This window comes from Triturus cristatus, chromosome 12 (genome assembly GCF_964204655.1).
Source record: "Triturus cristatus chromosome 12, aTriCri1.1, whole genome shotgun sequence".
Classification (NCBI taxonomy): domain Eukaryota; kingdom Metazoa; phylum Chordata; class Amphibia; order Caudata; family Salamandridae; genus Triturus; species Triturus cristatus.
Window position 1 is genome coordinate 77,812,966 of NC_140595.1, and position 14,447 is coordinate 77,827,412.

At 42.3% G+C, this 14,447-nt stretch overlaps 1 protein-coding gene across 1 annotated transcript in view; it reads right to left on the minus strand.

Moving 5' to 3' along the window:
• Positions 1-4,382: 4,382 nt before the first annotated feature.
• Positions 4,383-14,447, minus strand: part of HAPLN2 (hyaluronan and proteoglycan link protein 2) — a 70,698-nt gene continuing 60,633 nt past the window's right edge. Inside the window, exons 5-6 of the mRNA XM_085639945.1 lie at positions 12,326-12,508; positions 4,383-5,788 (exon numbers count right to left, since the gene is read on the minus strand). Of these exons, the coding sequence (XP_085496071.1) occupies positions 5,505-5,788; positions 12,326-12,508 (467 nt within the window). The 3' untranslated portion in view covers positions 4,383-5,504. The remainder of the gene's footprint in view (positions 5,789-12,325; positions 12,509-14,447) is intronic.

Sequence of the window (14,447 nt, forward strand, 5' to 3'; positions counted from 1 at the left end):
GGTAACAGAATGGCACTCCACGTAGTGTTGAAAATCGAGTTTATTGAGCATGGCTGATCAAACGGAAGTATCTCGAATATATATATATATATATATATATATATATATATATGTATATATATAGATATCCAACATCAAGTTGCCTGCTGTAAGGAAACCCATCACAGGTAAGTTCAGTTTCAGCCGTCATTTATTAACTGGAGGACATACAGTGTTCAAGCAAACGGCAGTGTCTTGCACAAATGAAATATCCTGCCAACGCGTTTCGTGATACCAATCACTTCATCAAGTGATGCGGGCATTGTGCGAAGGAAGAATCACAGCTTTAATTGTCTCTCCCGCTCTTGTGTGCGTGACCACTCCCGTGACCTGCTAGTCTTTGGAGTTTTAATCTTATTTCTCCCAGTGGAGCGCTGTGCATCATACTTCAAATAAAACGCTGATAAAATCCCAAGTGGGTTTGTGAGCACTGGAGATGCCTGTCATGCCTTTACAATCCTCCCCAGGCCAAACCTGTTCCTCATGCCCCAGCGTCGGTTGGCACTGAAGCGGAACTGCACGGAGTGCAGCGGGGATTTCCTCGCGGCTCTGGCGGGCCACAAACACATCCAACATCAAGTTGCCTGCCGTAAGGAAACCCATCACAGGTAAGTTCAGTTTCAGCCGTCATTTAGTAACTGGGGGACATACAGTGTTCAAGCAAATGGCAGTATCTCGAATATATATATATGTATGACGGACAGGCTGGGCAACTAAATAAAGCACCTTGGTTGGCACAAATCGTTTGGGTCCGCTTTTCGTCTCTGTGTTCGAGTGAAGCACTGGCAGTGGCGTTTTGCATTCATATATAATATATATATATATATAACACAAAGTTGCCTGCTGTAAGAGGACCACACCAGGTAAGTTTTCAATCTTGCAACCATTTATTGAGCGATGGCAAAAACAGGAGCAGACATCGTTGCAATCATGTAGTCCATCCTGCCGCGTTTCGTGAAAGGAAAGCACTTCTTCATGGGGTTCTGGGCTTTGGCAGTGAATGAAACCAGCAGTTTATCAGCACACCTTTTCAATGGAAGTTGCTCAGCCCATGTGGGCGTGGCCACCACTGTGACCGAATGGTAGATGTAGTGCTGAGTGTTATTCCCGTGAATCGCCGTGATTTAAGCCTGCGTACTTCAAGTATTTCCCAAGTGGGTGCGCAAACAGCATGTCACTCTCGTGGCTCAGGCGGGCCGCAAATATCCAACACACAACAGAGTGTGGTCCTCTTACAGCAGGCAACTTTGTGTGTTGGATATTTGCGGCCCTGCCTGAGCCGCGAGAGTGACCCCGCTGCGCTGTGCGCAGTCCAGCTGAGGTGCCAACCGGCATTTCCGCCATGGACAGTCAAGTGCGATTGAGCGAAGTGAGTGGCAATTCAAGAACTGACATGCTGTTTGCGCACCCACTTGGGAAATACTTGAAGTACGCAGGCTTGAATCACGGCGATTCACGGGAATAAGACTCAGCACTACATCTACCATTCGGCCACAGTGGTTGCCAGGCTCACATGGGCGGAGCAACTTCCATTGAAAAGGTGTGCTGATAAACTGCCGGTTTTATTCACTGCCAAAGCCCAGAACCCCATGAAGAACTACTTTCCTTGCACAAAACGCGTTGTGATGAACTACATGATTGCAACAATGTCTGCTCCTGTCTTTGTCATCGCTCAATAAATGGTTGCAAGATTAAAAACTTACCTGGTGTGGTCCTCTTACAGCAGGCAACTTTGTGTGTTGGATATATATATATATATACGTTCACTGAAAAAACCATAGGTTTCAGGGACGTTATAGTTAGAAATAAGCATTTAAAAAACCTTAGAAATTCACAGAAAAGAACCACAGACTTCAGGGACGTTAAAGTTAGTTCGACATTTCATTTGTACAAAACCAGAGAAATTCGACTGTTATAGTTAGTTTGAGTTAACTATAACTCGCGCCTCCGCAATGCACTGCTGATGATGTCACATATTACATCACTCATGACATGGTCAATGACCTCACTGATGACATCTCAAATGACATCCCTGATGACATCATCCAGTGACTGTGTGTGTCTGAAAAATGTAAGTATGTTTTATGCATATATATATATATACGCCAAGGTGTATTGAAGAATGAGTGGGTGTATGAGTGACTGAATGACTGATTTAGTAGGTGTGTGACTGACTGTCTAAGTGAGTGATTAAACGTATCTTACTGAACGCTTGGGTGAGTGACTAAAATGTGTGAATGTCTGTATCAGTCTGTTAGTTGGTGTGTAAGTGGCTGCATGGGTTGGTGAGAAGCTGCATGATTGTTTATATGGGTTAATGATTGGTGGTGTGTCTATAACTGTATAATGAGTAAATGGCAGTGTGATTGATTCTTTGGGTGACTGACTAGGTGTGTGAGTAACTCTATGGGTGAGTTGCGGTGTGTGAGTATCTGTATAGGTGTATGAGTGCATATATCAGTGGCTATATTGATGAGTGACTGTGTGTATGAGTGACTGTATGGGGAAGTGGATGTGTGTAGAACTATGAATCAGTGAGTGGGTATGTACTAACTGGAATTGGTGTGTCTATGGCTTTGAGAATGCTAGTTTGTATTTTAGAGTAAGTGTTTGAAAGGTTATATAAGAATATGAGGAGGTGCATCAGATATTAAGTGGATGATGTCATCAGTGATGTCATCAGTGATGTCATTTGAGATGTCATCAGTGAAGTCACTGGCCATGTCATGAGTGATTTAAAATGTGACATCATTAGCAATGCATTGCGGGGTGCGTGTTATAGTTAGGTCAACTAACTATAACGGCCGAACTTCTCTGGTTTTGTACGAGTGAAATGTCCAACTAACTATAACGTCCCTGAAACCTTTGGTTTTGTCAGTGAATTTCTAAGGTTTTTTTAAATGTTAATTTCTAACTATAATGTCCTTGAAACCTATGTTTTTTTCAGTTAATTTCTAAGGTATTTTAAATGCTAATTTCTAACTATAACGTCCCTGAAATCTATGGTTTTTTCAGTGAATTTCTAAGGTTTTTTAAATGCAAATTTCTAACTACAACGTCCCTGAAACTTATGGTTTTTTCATTGAATTTCTATGTTTTTTAAATGCTAATTTATAACTATAATGTAGTAGTCGCGTTTGCAGATGGTGCAGAAAGGGATCTGCGCCTCCTACCAGCGCTCAGGAATTCCGCTGCATAAGACTTACAGGAGGTACCAGGAGGGCTATTTGGCCCCCAAAGTCCCTCAGGAGTAAAGTGGACTTCATCCCTCAACCAGTACTGTGCCAGAAGGCTCGTTTGCAGAGTGGTGGACAAAGGTGAGCATGGCCTCCAAAGACCTCTTAGCAATCCCACTGTGTGGGACTTACTGGAGGTAACTGGAGGGATAGTTGGCCCCCAAGGACAACCTTGGGGGCCAACTACTCCTCCTATTACTTCCAGTAAGTCTCACACAGCAGGACTGCTAAGTTCTCATAGCAGGCCATGCCCCCTTCCCCCACCACTGTGGAAACGCGCTCCCTGGTGCGCTCTTGGATGGGGATTAAAGTCCTCTTCACTGCTGGGGGTCCTTAGGGGCCAACTAGCCTACCTGATACCTCCTGTATGCTCCAGATAGTGAGAGTGCTGACAAGTGGACACAGGCCACGCCCCCTTTCTCCACCACTCTGTGAATGCACCTCCTGGCGCACTCTTGGTTGGGGGATGAAGTCCCCTTGCCTTCTTAGGGTCCCTGGGGGCCAACTAGCCCTCCTGTTATTTCTAGTAAGCCCCACACAGCTGGATTGCTGAGAGTTGTCGGAGGACACGACCCTTTTTTACACCACTCTACAAATGCGACTCCTGGACCAGCAATACGCCAAGAGGCGCATTTGCAGAGTGGTGTAAAAAGGGGTGTGGCCTCGGACCACCTCTCAGCAATCCCACTGTGAGGGGCTTACTGGAGGTACCTGGTGGGATAGTTAGCCCCCAGGGACCCTCAGGATTCAAGGGGACCTAATCCCCCAACTTAGAACTTGCCAGGAGGCGCGTTTGCAGAGTGGTGTTGGGAGGGGGCAGGGCCTCCGGCGAGATGCCGGCATTTTAGTTTTGTTTCGTTAGAAGGGGGGCTGTGTGGCCCCCTTTCTCTTAATATTTTGTGGGCCCCGGGGACCCCATCCACCGGGGCCTGAGACATTTTAGGTGTAGTGCTTGACTTATTCGAAATCTGTGCTATCACCATTACAGCTATAGTAGCAATTGTCTTACTATTATGTAGGTGTGTGTTTTGTATTAGCATGCCCATCCATAAACCCCTTCTTAAATTATCCCTAATCCCACCCATTTTGTGGTATTTATTTCCCATGTTCTCACCACCCCCATTGTCCTTCCAACATTTACTACGATATGCTATGCTGTCATATACAGAGATCTCTGCCACTGGTTTGTCAAAGAAAGTTGGTGATCAATGGAGAGTTGTAGATTTCTTTTACGAGCCATAAATTGACAAAGGTTGAAGGCAGGTGACATACTCCTTAGAAGAGAAGGCACAGCTAAGATCTCTCCTAATATACGCATACCTTGACATACAGTTCTTTCATATACAATAACTTTCACTAAACGTGATACTTCAAAAAATCAGTACTAACCACAAACTAGCAAACACCAACAAAGCAAACACACACAATCAGGAAATGTTTTTTCTGTTTGAATTGATGGCCTTCCCAGACTCACAAAAAGAGCTACTCCGATAAAGAAAGCAATATTATACCACAGCCATGGTGAATGGTGCTATACAAACACAAGTAAAACAACATAATGTAACATAACATAATATTACACAAACATGAGGTCCATATGTAGATGTTCGATGGTGCCCACTCAAGTAATCCAACAATCTATCAGTCAAAATTGACAACAATAAGAGCTGGTTCATAAGCGCATCACAAATGAAAGTCATGATGAGGCAATAGGATTTATGCATAGTTTACCACAGATTTAACTATTATTAATAGGGAGTCAAGACTCAAATACACTTTCAGTTAGTTAGAATGTTCTGTAGTTGTGCTTCTAAGGTTCTTTTGCGTGTGCTGTCTTACGCGGTCATTATCTGATAGCACAATCGCCTGCCCCACGTTGACAATAATGATGCGGCTGCCAGCCACACTGTCTTCATACTTGGGTCCTACTTGTATGGCTTCTGTTGTGTAGAAGAGTCAATACGAAATAAACAATATTAGATTATGGAAAACAGTGAACCAAAATATGACATTGGTGGTCTTACGGAACCAGCAGTATTATGCCAATACCATATCCTGACTTGGTCATCACACCCTAACTATTATTAAACCAATGTGTCAATATCTACTTATTTACATTAATCTCATATGACAAATTTGCCATGCTTTTCAATTATGGGATAAACAAATTTTTTTCTTTTTACAATAGGTCCTACTTCACACTACTTCTATAGTGAAATATTAAGGATTCTATTTTAGAGAGTAGCAGTAAACACCATATGTCCTATGATCTTTGTTTGGGAAGCCAAAACTCCTCACTCCTGGGTCAGGGTAGCCACCGCACAGGTCCCTTGGGGTTATGATTGGCAATCGAACGCTTCCATCGGCCAACCAACCCCCATCACAACGATCCAGTCGGGCAAACATCCAGGCAGCGTACAACTGTCCAACCTTGGCAATCTCCGCCCCTTGAGCTCTGCAGCGATGCTCCGCTTCCTTAAAGCTCATTGGCCCAATGAGAAAGTAAACATATCCTGTGAAAAATGATACAAGAGCAGATATTAGTTTGATATCAAACAATATTCTTTCTACCTTTGTTTGAATCCGAGGTTTACTGTAGTGGTACTGTGCATTGCTAGCTACATGTAATGTTTCTCATAGTTCTGGAAGTATTTTGGATTTAATCAGCAATGTCTTACACCACGTGTCAGAGATAGGAATCATTTAGGGTTTTTGTTAAATTGGGTTATCAGTTGATGGAGGTGGAAGCCCCAGTGATGTAAAAAACACAATTCTTGTCAGGATCAACCATAAAGGTCACTGAGTTAACCTGTGCTTAACCCTCTGGTAGTTTGATACAAAAGCAGTCAGGCTAAACTTAGAGGCAATGAGTATTTATGCAGCACACAAACAGTTATAAAGTGGAAATACAACACAAGAAAACTCCCAAACCAATTAAGGAAAATAAAGTAGATTTTAATACATTAAATGATACCAGAATGATAAAAATCCAATCAGTACGACCTGATATATTCAATTTTGCATTTTTAAGTGAAAATAGCACCTAAAAGTACAAAGTGCCACTTGTGGACACCTGCTCGTGCTAGTCGAAAGTTCATGCCGACCGTGATGGAGCATGGGTTGGATATAGGGACCTGGTTAGTCCTGCTGAAGAGTTACCTTCTCAGTGTGGTGGAAACAGTTTAGTTTGTGTTGGAGAAGGCCACGAGAAGGAGCTGTTTTTGCTGTAGCGCAAGGAGCCGGTCAAACATTGTGGACGACTGTTGCTGTTCCTTTGTGTTGGCGGTTATCGTGGGCTGTTGTTGCTGTAGTGTAAAGTGCAGGTCATGCATTGCTGATTAGAACTTGCAGTCACTGTTGGCCCAAAGTGCTGGTTTCATCAGAACTTCACGTTGGCAGTTGTCGAGGCCAGTAAAGTCTTGTTGCAAGTGGCCACAAGTAGCCAAACCTCAGGATTTCCATCTTTTTCTTTGAAGGAGCTTCCACTGATGCCAGCAAGGGGTCAATGACCTTGGAGGCATAACTTGGGAATCACCTGCTTACTCCAGAAGAGGCCAGCAGCAGGGTACAGGCAGGTCCAGTTGTAGGAAGTCAACTGGGCACATGCAGGGAGGCCTTTGAAGCGTGTTGTGTTCCTGTACCTTACAAAGGAGGTCAGCTGATTCCCCCTTAGAGTCACTGTGGGTAGCCTGGGATGAAGGCAAGCAGGACCAATGTTCTTTCTCAGCAAGGCAGTCCTTCAAACAGCAGGGCAGTCCTCTGGCAGCAGAGCAGTTCTTCTTATGTAACTTCCACAGGTCAAGGAGTGTTCTGATGAGAGGCTCTGGTGGTCCTATATTTATTCCTGGTGCCAGCCTTTGTGTGGGGGAACTCCTTGTCCTACCCCCACCCCTGGTTGTGGAAAACTCTTCCCATTGCCCTGTCAAGGCTTCAAGCTTTCTGGGGCTGACAAAAGGCAGAGCAATCCTGGTATCAGGTTCCTTTGTGCTCACAGGAGGCAAAGCCCTTTGAAGTGTCAGTGGGACTGAGTATATAGCCCCTCCCCCGTCATCCTGCCAGGATGACACATCCTGTCCACACCTCAGTCTACTTTGTGTTACTGTCTGGAAGCAATAAACAAACCCCAATAGCAGAACCATTTAGAGTCATCTGACCCAGGACACTGGCAGAAGTCACAGATGGTTGTGACATGAAAATGCCATTTTCAGAATTATGACTTAATACCCGACTTTACTGTTAAAGAGGATTTTAAATGACAATTCATTTGATTGTAAACAGTATATTTTTATCTGCTCCCAATCTAAAGTTAGCACTTACTAAGTGTAATAAGATGACCCAGTGTTAGTCAATGCTTTACAACAGTGAAAAATGACTTTAGGAGTTTTTCACTGTCAGAACATGTAAAATGTAAGTACAGATGTCCTACTTTTTAAATACAATGCACCCAGCCCTATGAGCCTTTAGGGCTTACCTTATGGGTGACTTATAAGTATTAAAAAGAAAGGTTTAAATCCGGCAAAAGATGTATTTTGTCAGTGTGAAATGGCAGTTTAAAACTGCGTTACGGGCTGCAGTAGCAGGCCTGAGACATGTTTTAAAGTGATACTTTAGGGGGTGGCGAAATGTGCGCTGCAGGCCCACTAGTAGCATTTAATTTACAACCTCTGGGTGCATCATGTACAATCCATTAGAGACTTATAAGTTAATTAAATGAACCAATTAGGTGGGGGCCAATTTTAACATTTTTGAAGACTTGAGTACAAACACTTTAGCACTATAACAGTGGTAAATTGCACAGAGTTCTAAAGCCAACAAAAACAAAATTCAGCAAAACAGGAGGGGTGAAGGCAAAACGTTTGGGGGGGTACTATGCCAAGGATGTCAGGTCTAACAATGAATCATTGAAGTTGAACCATAACCTCTGTATAAAAGTTGCTAACATACTTGGAATTGATGACTTCATTTTGTAATTCTCAATGTGGTTACATTTGACAGTACATGAACGTTACGCACAAGCTGTATGGTCCATCTGTATACTGATTCTGCTGCAAATCTTGTTCTAGCTAGATAACTCTACGATAGGTCTAAATCCTATGTAACAGAACTATGTTTTCTCCCTTTAATGCTGCTGGTACAACATTTCAAAAGTTACATCTTTGACTATTAGGGGCTTATTTACAAGCCCCTTGTGCCGCAGCTGCATCATGTTGTGTGATGCGCCGGCGGCACAACCTGCTGTGTGATATTTACAAGCAAGCCACCCCAGAGGTGGCGTAGCAAGGCGCAACGGGGAGAAATGATTTCATTTCTCCTCGTTGTTTTCCTCTTTCAATGCATGCTGCATTCTACAGCACACACTGGAAGAGGAAATCACCTCAATTGATTGTTTTTGTGCAGAAAGGTGCCCCTTCCTGCACAAAAACAATTTTCCCACAATGCAGCCATCTTTGTATCATGGTGAAGGGTGTCTGCGCCGGCGCATGGCAGCAGTTTGTGCGCCAGTGCAGGGAAAAGCACAGAGATGCGATATATTGTTGTAAATATGTTGCATCCCTGTGCTTCAGATTTTCAATTTGCCCCTTTTGAGTTATGTATGATTTGATGGTGCATTTTATAATGGTGAGGAGAATACAAATAAAAAACAACTTAATTTAAACGTATTCGAAGTGCACATATCAAACAGGTTTTAATGCGCAAACCCATGCCACTGTCCCTGAGGAAGGTGATTTAGTCCTAAAGGTAGTTGTACAATGCCTGAAATGTATAAATCATATTTACGAAGAAGGGTTAGTTGTAAATTGTCTAACTTTTACAGTCTTTTAATGTCTTTGAGGTTATGATACGAGCCGCACGTTGACATTTTCAGCATTTCTGATGCCCCAGTTATATTGAGCAAAAAGGAGATAAGCAGCGCACTCCTATTTTCTAGTTAATCCAAAAGTGTATTTTTGATGATATAGGTGCTGCAGCGTAGAGCCCGCTGTCAATCGGGCACAGGAAGAAAACATCCTGTTGTGACAACTGGACGCTATCGCGTGGACCGGACCAGTTCCTGCTCGTCGTGCTTTTCTTGTAAGTAGCGTTCACCGTTTTTAGCTGTGCTCTTGTCATAGCTGTTTTGAGCTAAGTAGTTTACTTGTGAAGACGAGCTCGTTACTCATATACTGTAATTATTTTTGCAGTGCCTCCTTCGGAGACGGAATAATTATCCTTGCCGCTACATGCCTCCTTCGAGCGATTGATTTAATACATATTCCGCAGTGTTTAGCGTCTGGACTACGCGTTGTTATAAGTACTTAGGTGTCTTAGCACTTTTTAAGTGAGTATGGCCATTGCTTCTTTGTGTTTTTAACAGCGGCACGGTATATTGTTTATTTTCTCTGATTATTGTGTATTCTTATTTTTTTAGCCAGTTTACATTGACCATCACCTTTTCTTATTGGTAAGTTGTGCCTCTGGTTTCTTCTAAACGCGTTATAGTAATATGAGTGCGTGTACTCATTGTGTTGTTTTCTTTGGTTTGCAGTATTTGTCAGCTTGCTTCTATCGTTTACTTCATTTATGGATTCATACTCATAATGTTTGAGGTGAGGTTCCCTAGCTAGATTTTATTAGGCACACCTTAAGTATTGTCTTCATTTCTTTTACACGTTGTATGGTTTCCTATTTCTTTTATTCCCCTTTCTAGAGTTACACTTATCAGCTCTTCATTCACGCTATTGGTTGTCTGTACCTGTATATTTTCTTTCCCTTCAGTCAACGGAGGGTCTATCCACCACATGTGTAATTTACGGTTTACTACTATGCACCATGTCAACCGCATGTTGTTCCACCATGTGATCTTCTTGTAGAAACATAACAACCATATTTTCTCTTTTGATTGTGTCACATATCTATTTTCTCCGCAGATTGCCCCTGACGAAGGGACAGTTAAGTCCCGAAATGCATTGGGCTCATCATAAACATCGATTGATGATTATTTGAAACATTATGTGGGATACTTAATTATTGTATTGCTCATGGTAGATGTCTACCGTTTTGTATATCTGTTGATACAATGATGTTCAAAAACTTTATGTTGTTATCACATATATGCTGTAAATATATGTTCTAACGAATATCTTTGTTTTGCATTTTTTGAAACTTTGTTAATGAGACTAATTGTTTGTAACGTGGTTACATTTAGCACAGTGCGCAGCGTCAATCAGTAGTTGATTGTTCTTTTTCACCAGTTATATTGAGACATTGTACCAGATATATGGAAATACATTTACATTTTTCAAGGGTAATATTACCAGTCACCTCACATCATAGAATAGTTTTCTTAGTTGCTATATTTGGAATAGGGGTGGGCGGAATTTGCGAAATTAACTTTCGCAAATTATCGCGAAAATGTTTAAAATTATCGCAAACAAGCGGAAATATCGCGAAGATGCGGAAGTTTTTTTCCGGCATGTTCGCGAGATTTTCTGCATGGTTGCGGGTCGCCAACTTACCCAAGTGGTTGCTTGCAGGCGCGGCCATCTTGTGTTGAGTTGTCTCGCGGTGCATGATCGCGAGAAGAAAGACGTGATCGCGCGACGCATGACGTCACTGCGGGCGCGAACTGTCGCGAGACAGCGCAAATGGCTAAAAACAATACAACATCTCATGGAGAACGCGACCGGATCAAGAAAACTTGTCGGCGAACGCAGGGATTCAGGTAAGGCGATCGTGCGCGCGCGAGAATGTATTATTTTACAGCGCGAGCAAGAAACAAATTATCGCCAAGCTGTGGAAACCGGAATTTTTTACATTTTCGCGCTCTCCGCGGATCGCGAAAATGTCAAATTATCGCAATTTCCGCGAACGGAACGAAATTTTCGCCCAGGCCTAATTTGGAACGGAAATAATAGTTCAGATTGCTGTTCAGACATAGACATGGCCAGGCTGGACTATAAGAAGGGGCACTGGAAAGTGACAGCGATACAGTAATTTCCACATAGATTTGCATTCATCACCCTTGCCACACAATCAACTGGTGCTCGATTTGAATATATTTATCAAATCTTTATGTCTTTTGCTCAGTCAGAGAATCCCTCAATTTTCTCCTAATGGATTTTGGGATGTGTTTCAATCTTACCTTAAGACATGGGTATTTATATAAATTTCAAAAAGGGCTTGAAGAATTAATACCCATTCTTTATCTTAAAAGCTTATAGTTTCAGCTCGTCAATTCACGTTTGCATCACAATTTTCTAAATCCAGCACTTAATTAAAGAGGCTAGTCAATACACATATAATATACCATTTTGCTTTTAAGATTCTTAATGTAACTTCCTAGTGAGTCCCTTTAATTATGGATAAATATTAGAGATACTGTTTTCTATTGCCACTTTTTGGCAAAGTTTCTTCGAAGCCTGATACTGTAAATAGAGAATACGTTTAATACCAAGTTTTGGCAGACAAACTTTAAAATATGTCTGGCATGTATGCTGAATAAAGTAGGTACACCTTTGATTACAAAAATAAGTGTTTGTGCTGATTTATGTTCTGCTGAGTTCAATGTGTATGTTTTACACAAACTACTTTGAAGTGGTAGGTAGAGAGCCCATTATGAATGAAATGAAATTGGCTTTCATGTCAGACAAAATTATTAATTATCTTAATAGCGTTTTGATTACAATTTGCTGAATATGTTGACTTTCTAAAGAAATAACTGCCTGTTCTATATCTTTGGGCTCTATTTCATATAACTCTGTATGTATTAAAGTGCTATCATTGCTAGATAATTGTGCTATAGCTTTAATGTTATATGGAAAGTTTATGTCATTTTATATAATCGAATTGCCCTTTCAGCATAATTTAGGTACAACATCCAAGCAATTTGATTATACACTGCCACATAGTTCCAGGGATTCTATCTACAGATCACATTTTAAGCATAGCCATGCTAAATGTAACATCTTATGAGTACATTTGGTGGTATATGTGTAAGATTGTGTGTAATTAATCGAAGTCACATTTGCATAGTCATTGATGTCAGTTGCTGATATTTTCTGTCAATTTACCTTTCAGCGCAGAGGTGAAGCAGAATGCGTCAAATTTGTGTCTCAGCTTATCCTTCGTGCCGTAGGTACGGATTCCAGGTAGAATGTTTCCCCCGCAGGGCTCTCGGGAAATGATTATGGGGTAGTGAACTGTTCCATCCAAGAGCCATCCTGCATTGCACCACTCCAGTCCTTCTGTCCAAGCTGCAAAGTGTGACAGCAAACAGACAACTGTTTTGGTTCCTGGGCTATAAGAGAGACATTAATCACTACCATTCACAGGTAATTCTACCTTCAGAGACAACACACAGCATTGAATGGTGTATTGGAAAGTTTAAGACACTACTTATGGTCGAGAGATCGATATCTTGGTTACTGCCATACTCTGTGATCTCTGATTATTACCAAACCAGGAGAGAACAAGCCCCAAGATTTCGGTGTAGCTAATCAGAGTTTAAGGCAAGCCAAGGATCTAGTTTACTCTTCCGACAAAATACATACTCAATTCACAATCTGCCAATACTGCTAGACAGGACTGCAAGAGTATCAAAGATAGCCACATGTGGACATGGTGCCTTTGTGGCACATCTGGCTCCAAGAATCCATGCCCATTTTGAAAAAGACACTCAACCTTTTTTCTTTAAGAGCTGGATGATACAAAAGGTAAGGAAGGTTGAAATATCCCCCAGGGTGGACTGTGAAACTGATTTTAAAAAAAACGTTTGCTCAGTAAGACTTGACCTTGATCAATTTACTTCCAAGATCCAAAATTATATCCAAATATTCTTTGTGTTCCAGTACTTTGAAGGCTTGGCAAATTTGGCAAGCAAGCAAAATTAAATAGAAATTAATGCAGCGATTTCTCATGGAGGCTAGCAAGACTAGGCTATTCACTGAGGTGTTAAAGATTCCCTACAGTTTGAGTCTCAGCCATAGTTCTCTGCAGAGTCTAATTCGGTCAGGCTTGAGGAAACTCAGAAAATGTAATCAACAGTACTGAGCAAACTGGAAAAAGAACTAAGTCTCAAGGGCAGCTGGGTCCAGCAAGTTATCCCTTGAAAAGACTGTCATGGTAGCAAGGAAAATAAGGCCTGGTAGTCATAAAGAGCTGTAGGAAATACATTTATTTCTTCAGAAGCACTTTTTAAGAATGGTAGATGGCTGCTTCTGGGCCTTGATAGGATGAGAGAAAAATAGAGATAATAAAATAAAATTCTTCTATGTGGATCAGAAACCTACAGAGAGTTGAATACTTCATAGTAAAACACAGTACTTTGAGGCCAGTGGCGGCTCCTCCACAATGGCGGAGGAGCGTTACCCCACTGCCTGGGTCAGAGCCAGCAAATGAAAATAAAACGATGTTCTAGCATCGTTTTATTTTGCATTTACTGGCTCTGAGCCATGCGCTGTAGGAAGGGGCGGGGCCGAGGCATGGGCGGGGGAGGAGGAGTGCTACATGCACTCTACTCCCTAAATGCTCAGGTGTGTTTGAACGGCTGTCTCAGGCCAATCAAAACACACATGCGCACTTAGGTTTTCTCCAGCCCAGCTGCACTGAGCAGCCGAGCTGGAGAAACCCCACAGACTCCCTGGCCTGAGCGGAGCGTCTTTCCTGCCCACTCAGGCCAATCACTGCACTGCTCTGCAGCACGGGGATTCGATGACAGTTTGTCTCATGGGCTGCTAGGACCAGGCAGGAAGAGGAGAAGCGACGCGATGCTGGTCCCGGCCGGCGGCTAAAGGTACGTTTTTTAAAATAAATATTGTATTTCTATTGAATTTCTAACCCCCTCTTTACTCCCCCCGCGTGACCCCACCTGCCCCACCACCCTTTGTTTATGGCGGCCGCCAGTCTTAGACACTTGTGGAGCACAACCTTTTCACTGGATGTTTTCTATATATTCCAGGGAGTATTGGTCTTCCATCAGCCCACATCTTGAAAAGGGATATTTTTGTTTTACAGTTAAGACATATATAGTACAGGTCTCTACTTAGACCAGCAATGTAAGGAATTAAGGGAGGTGCGTAAAGAACAGACCCTCCCCAATCACGGCCTTGAGTGGTAAGAAAACCAGGTATAGGGTAGTCTAAATATTCCTGTGCTAGGATACGAGAACAGCAGTTTACCAGATTTTCAATGAAT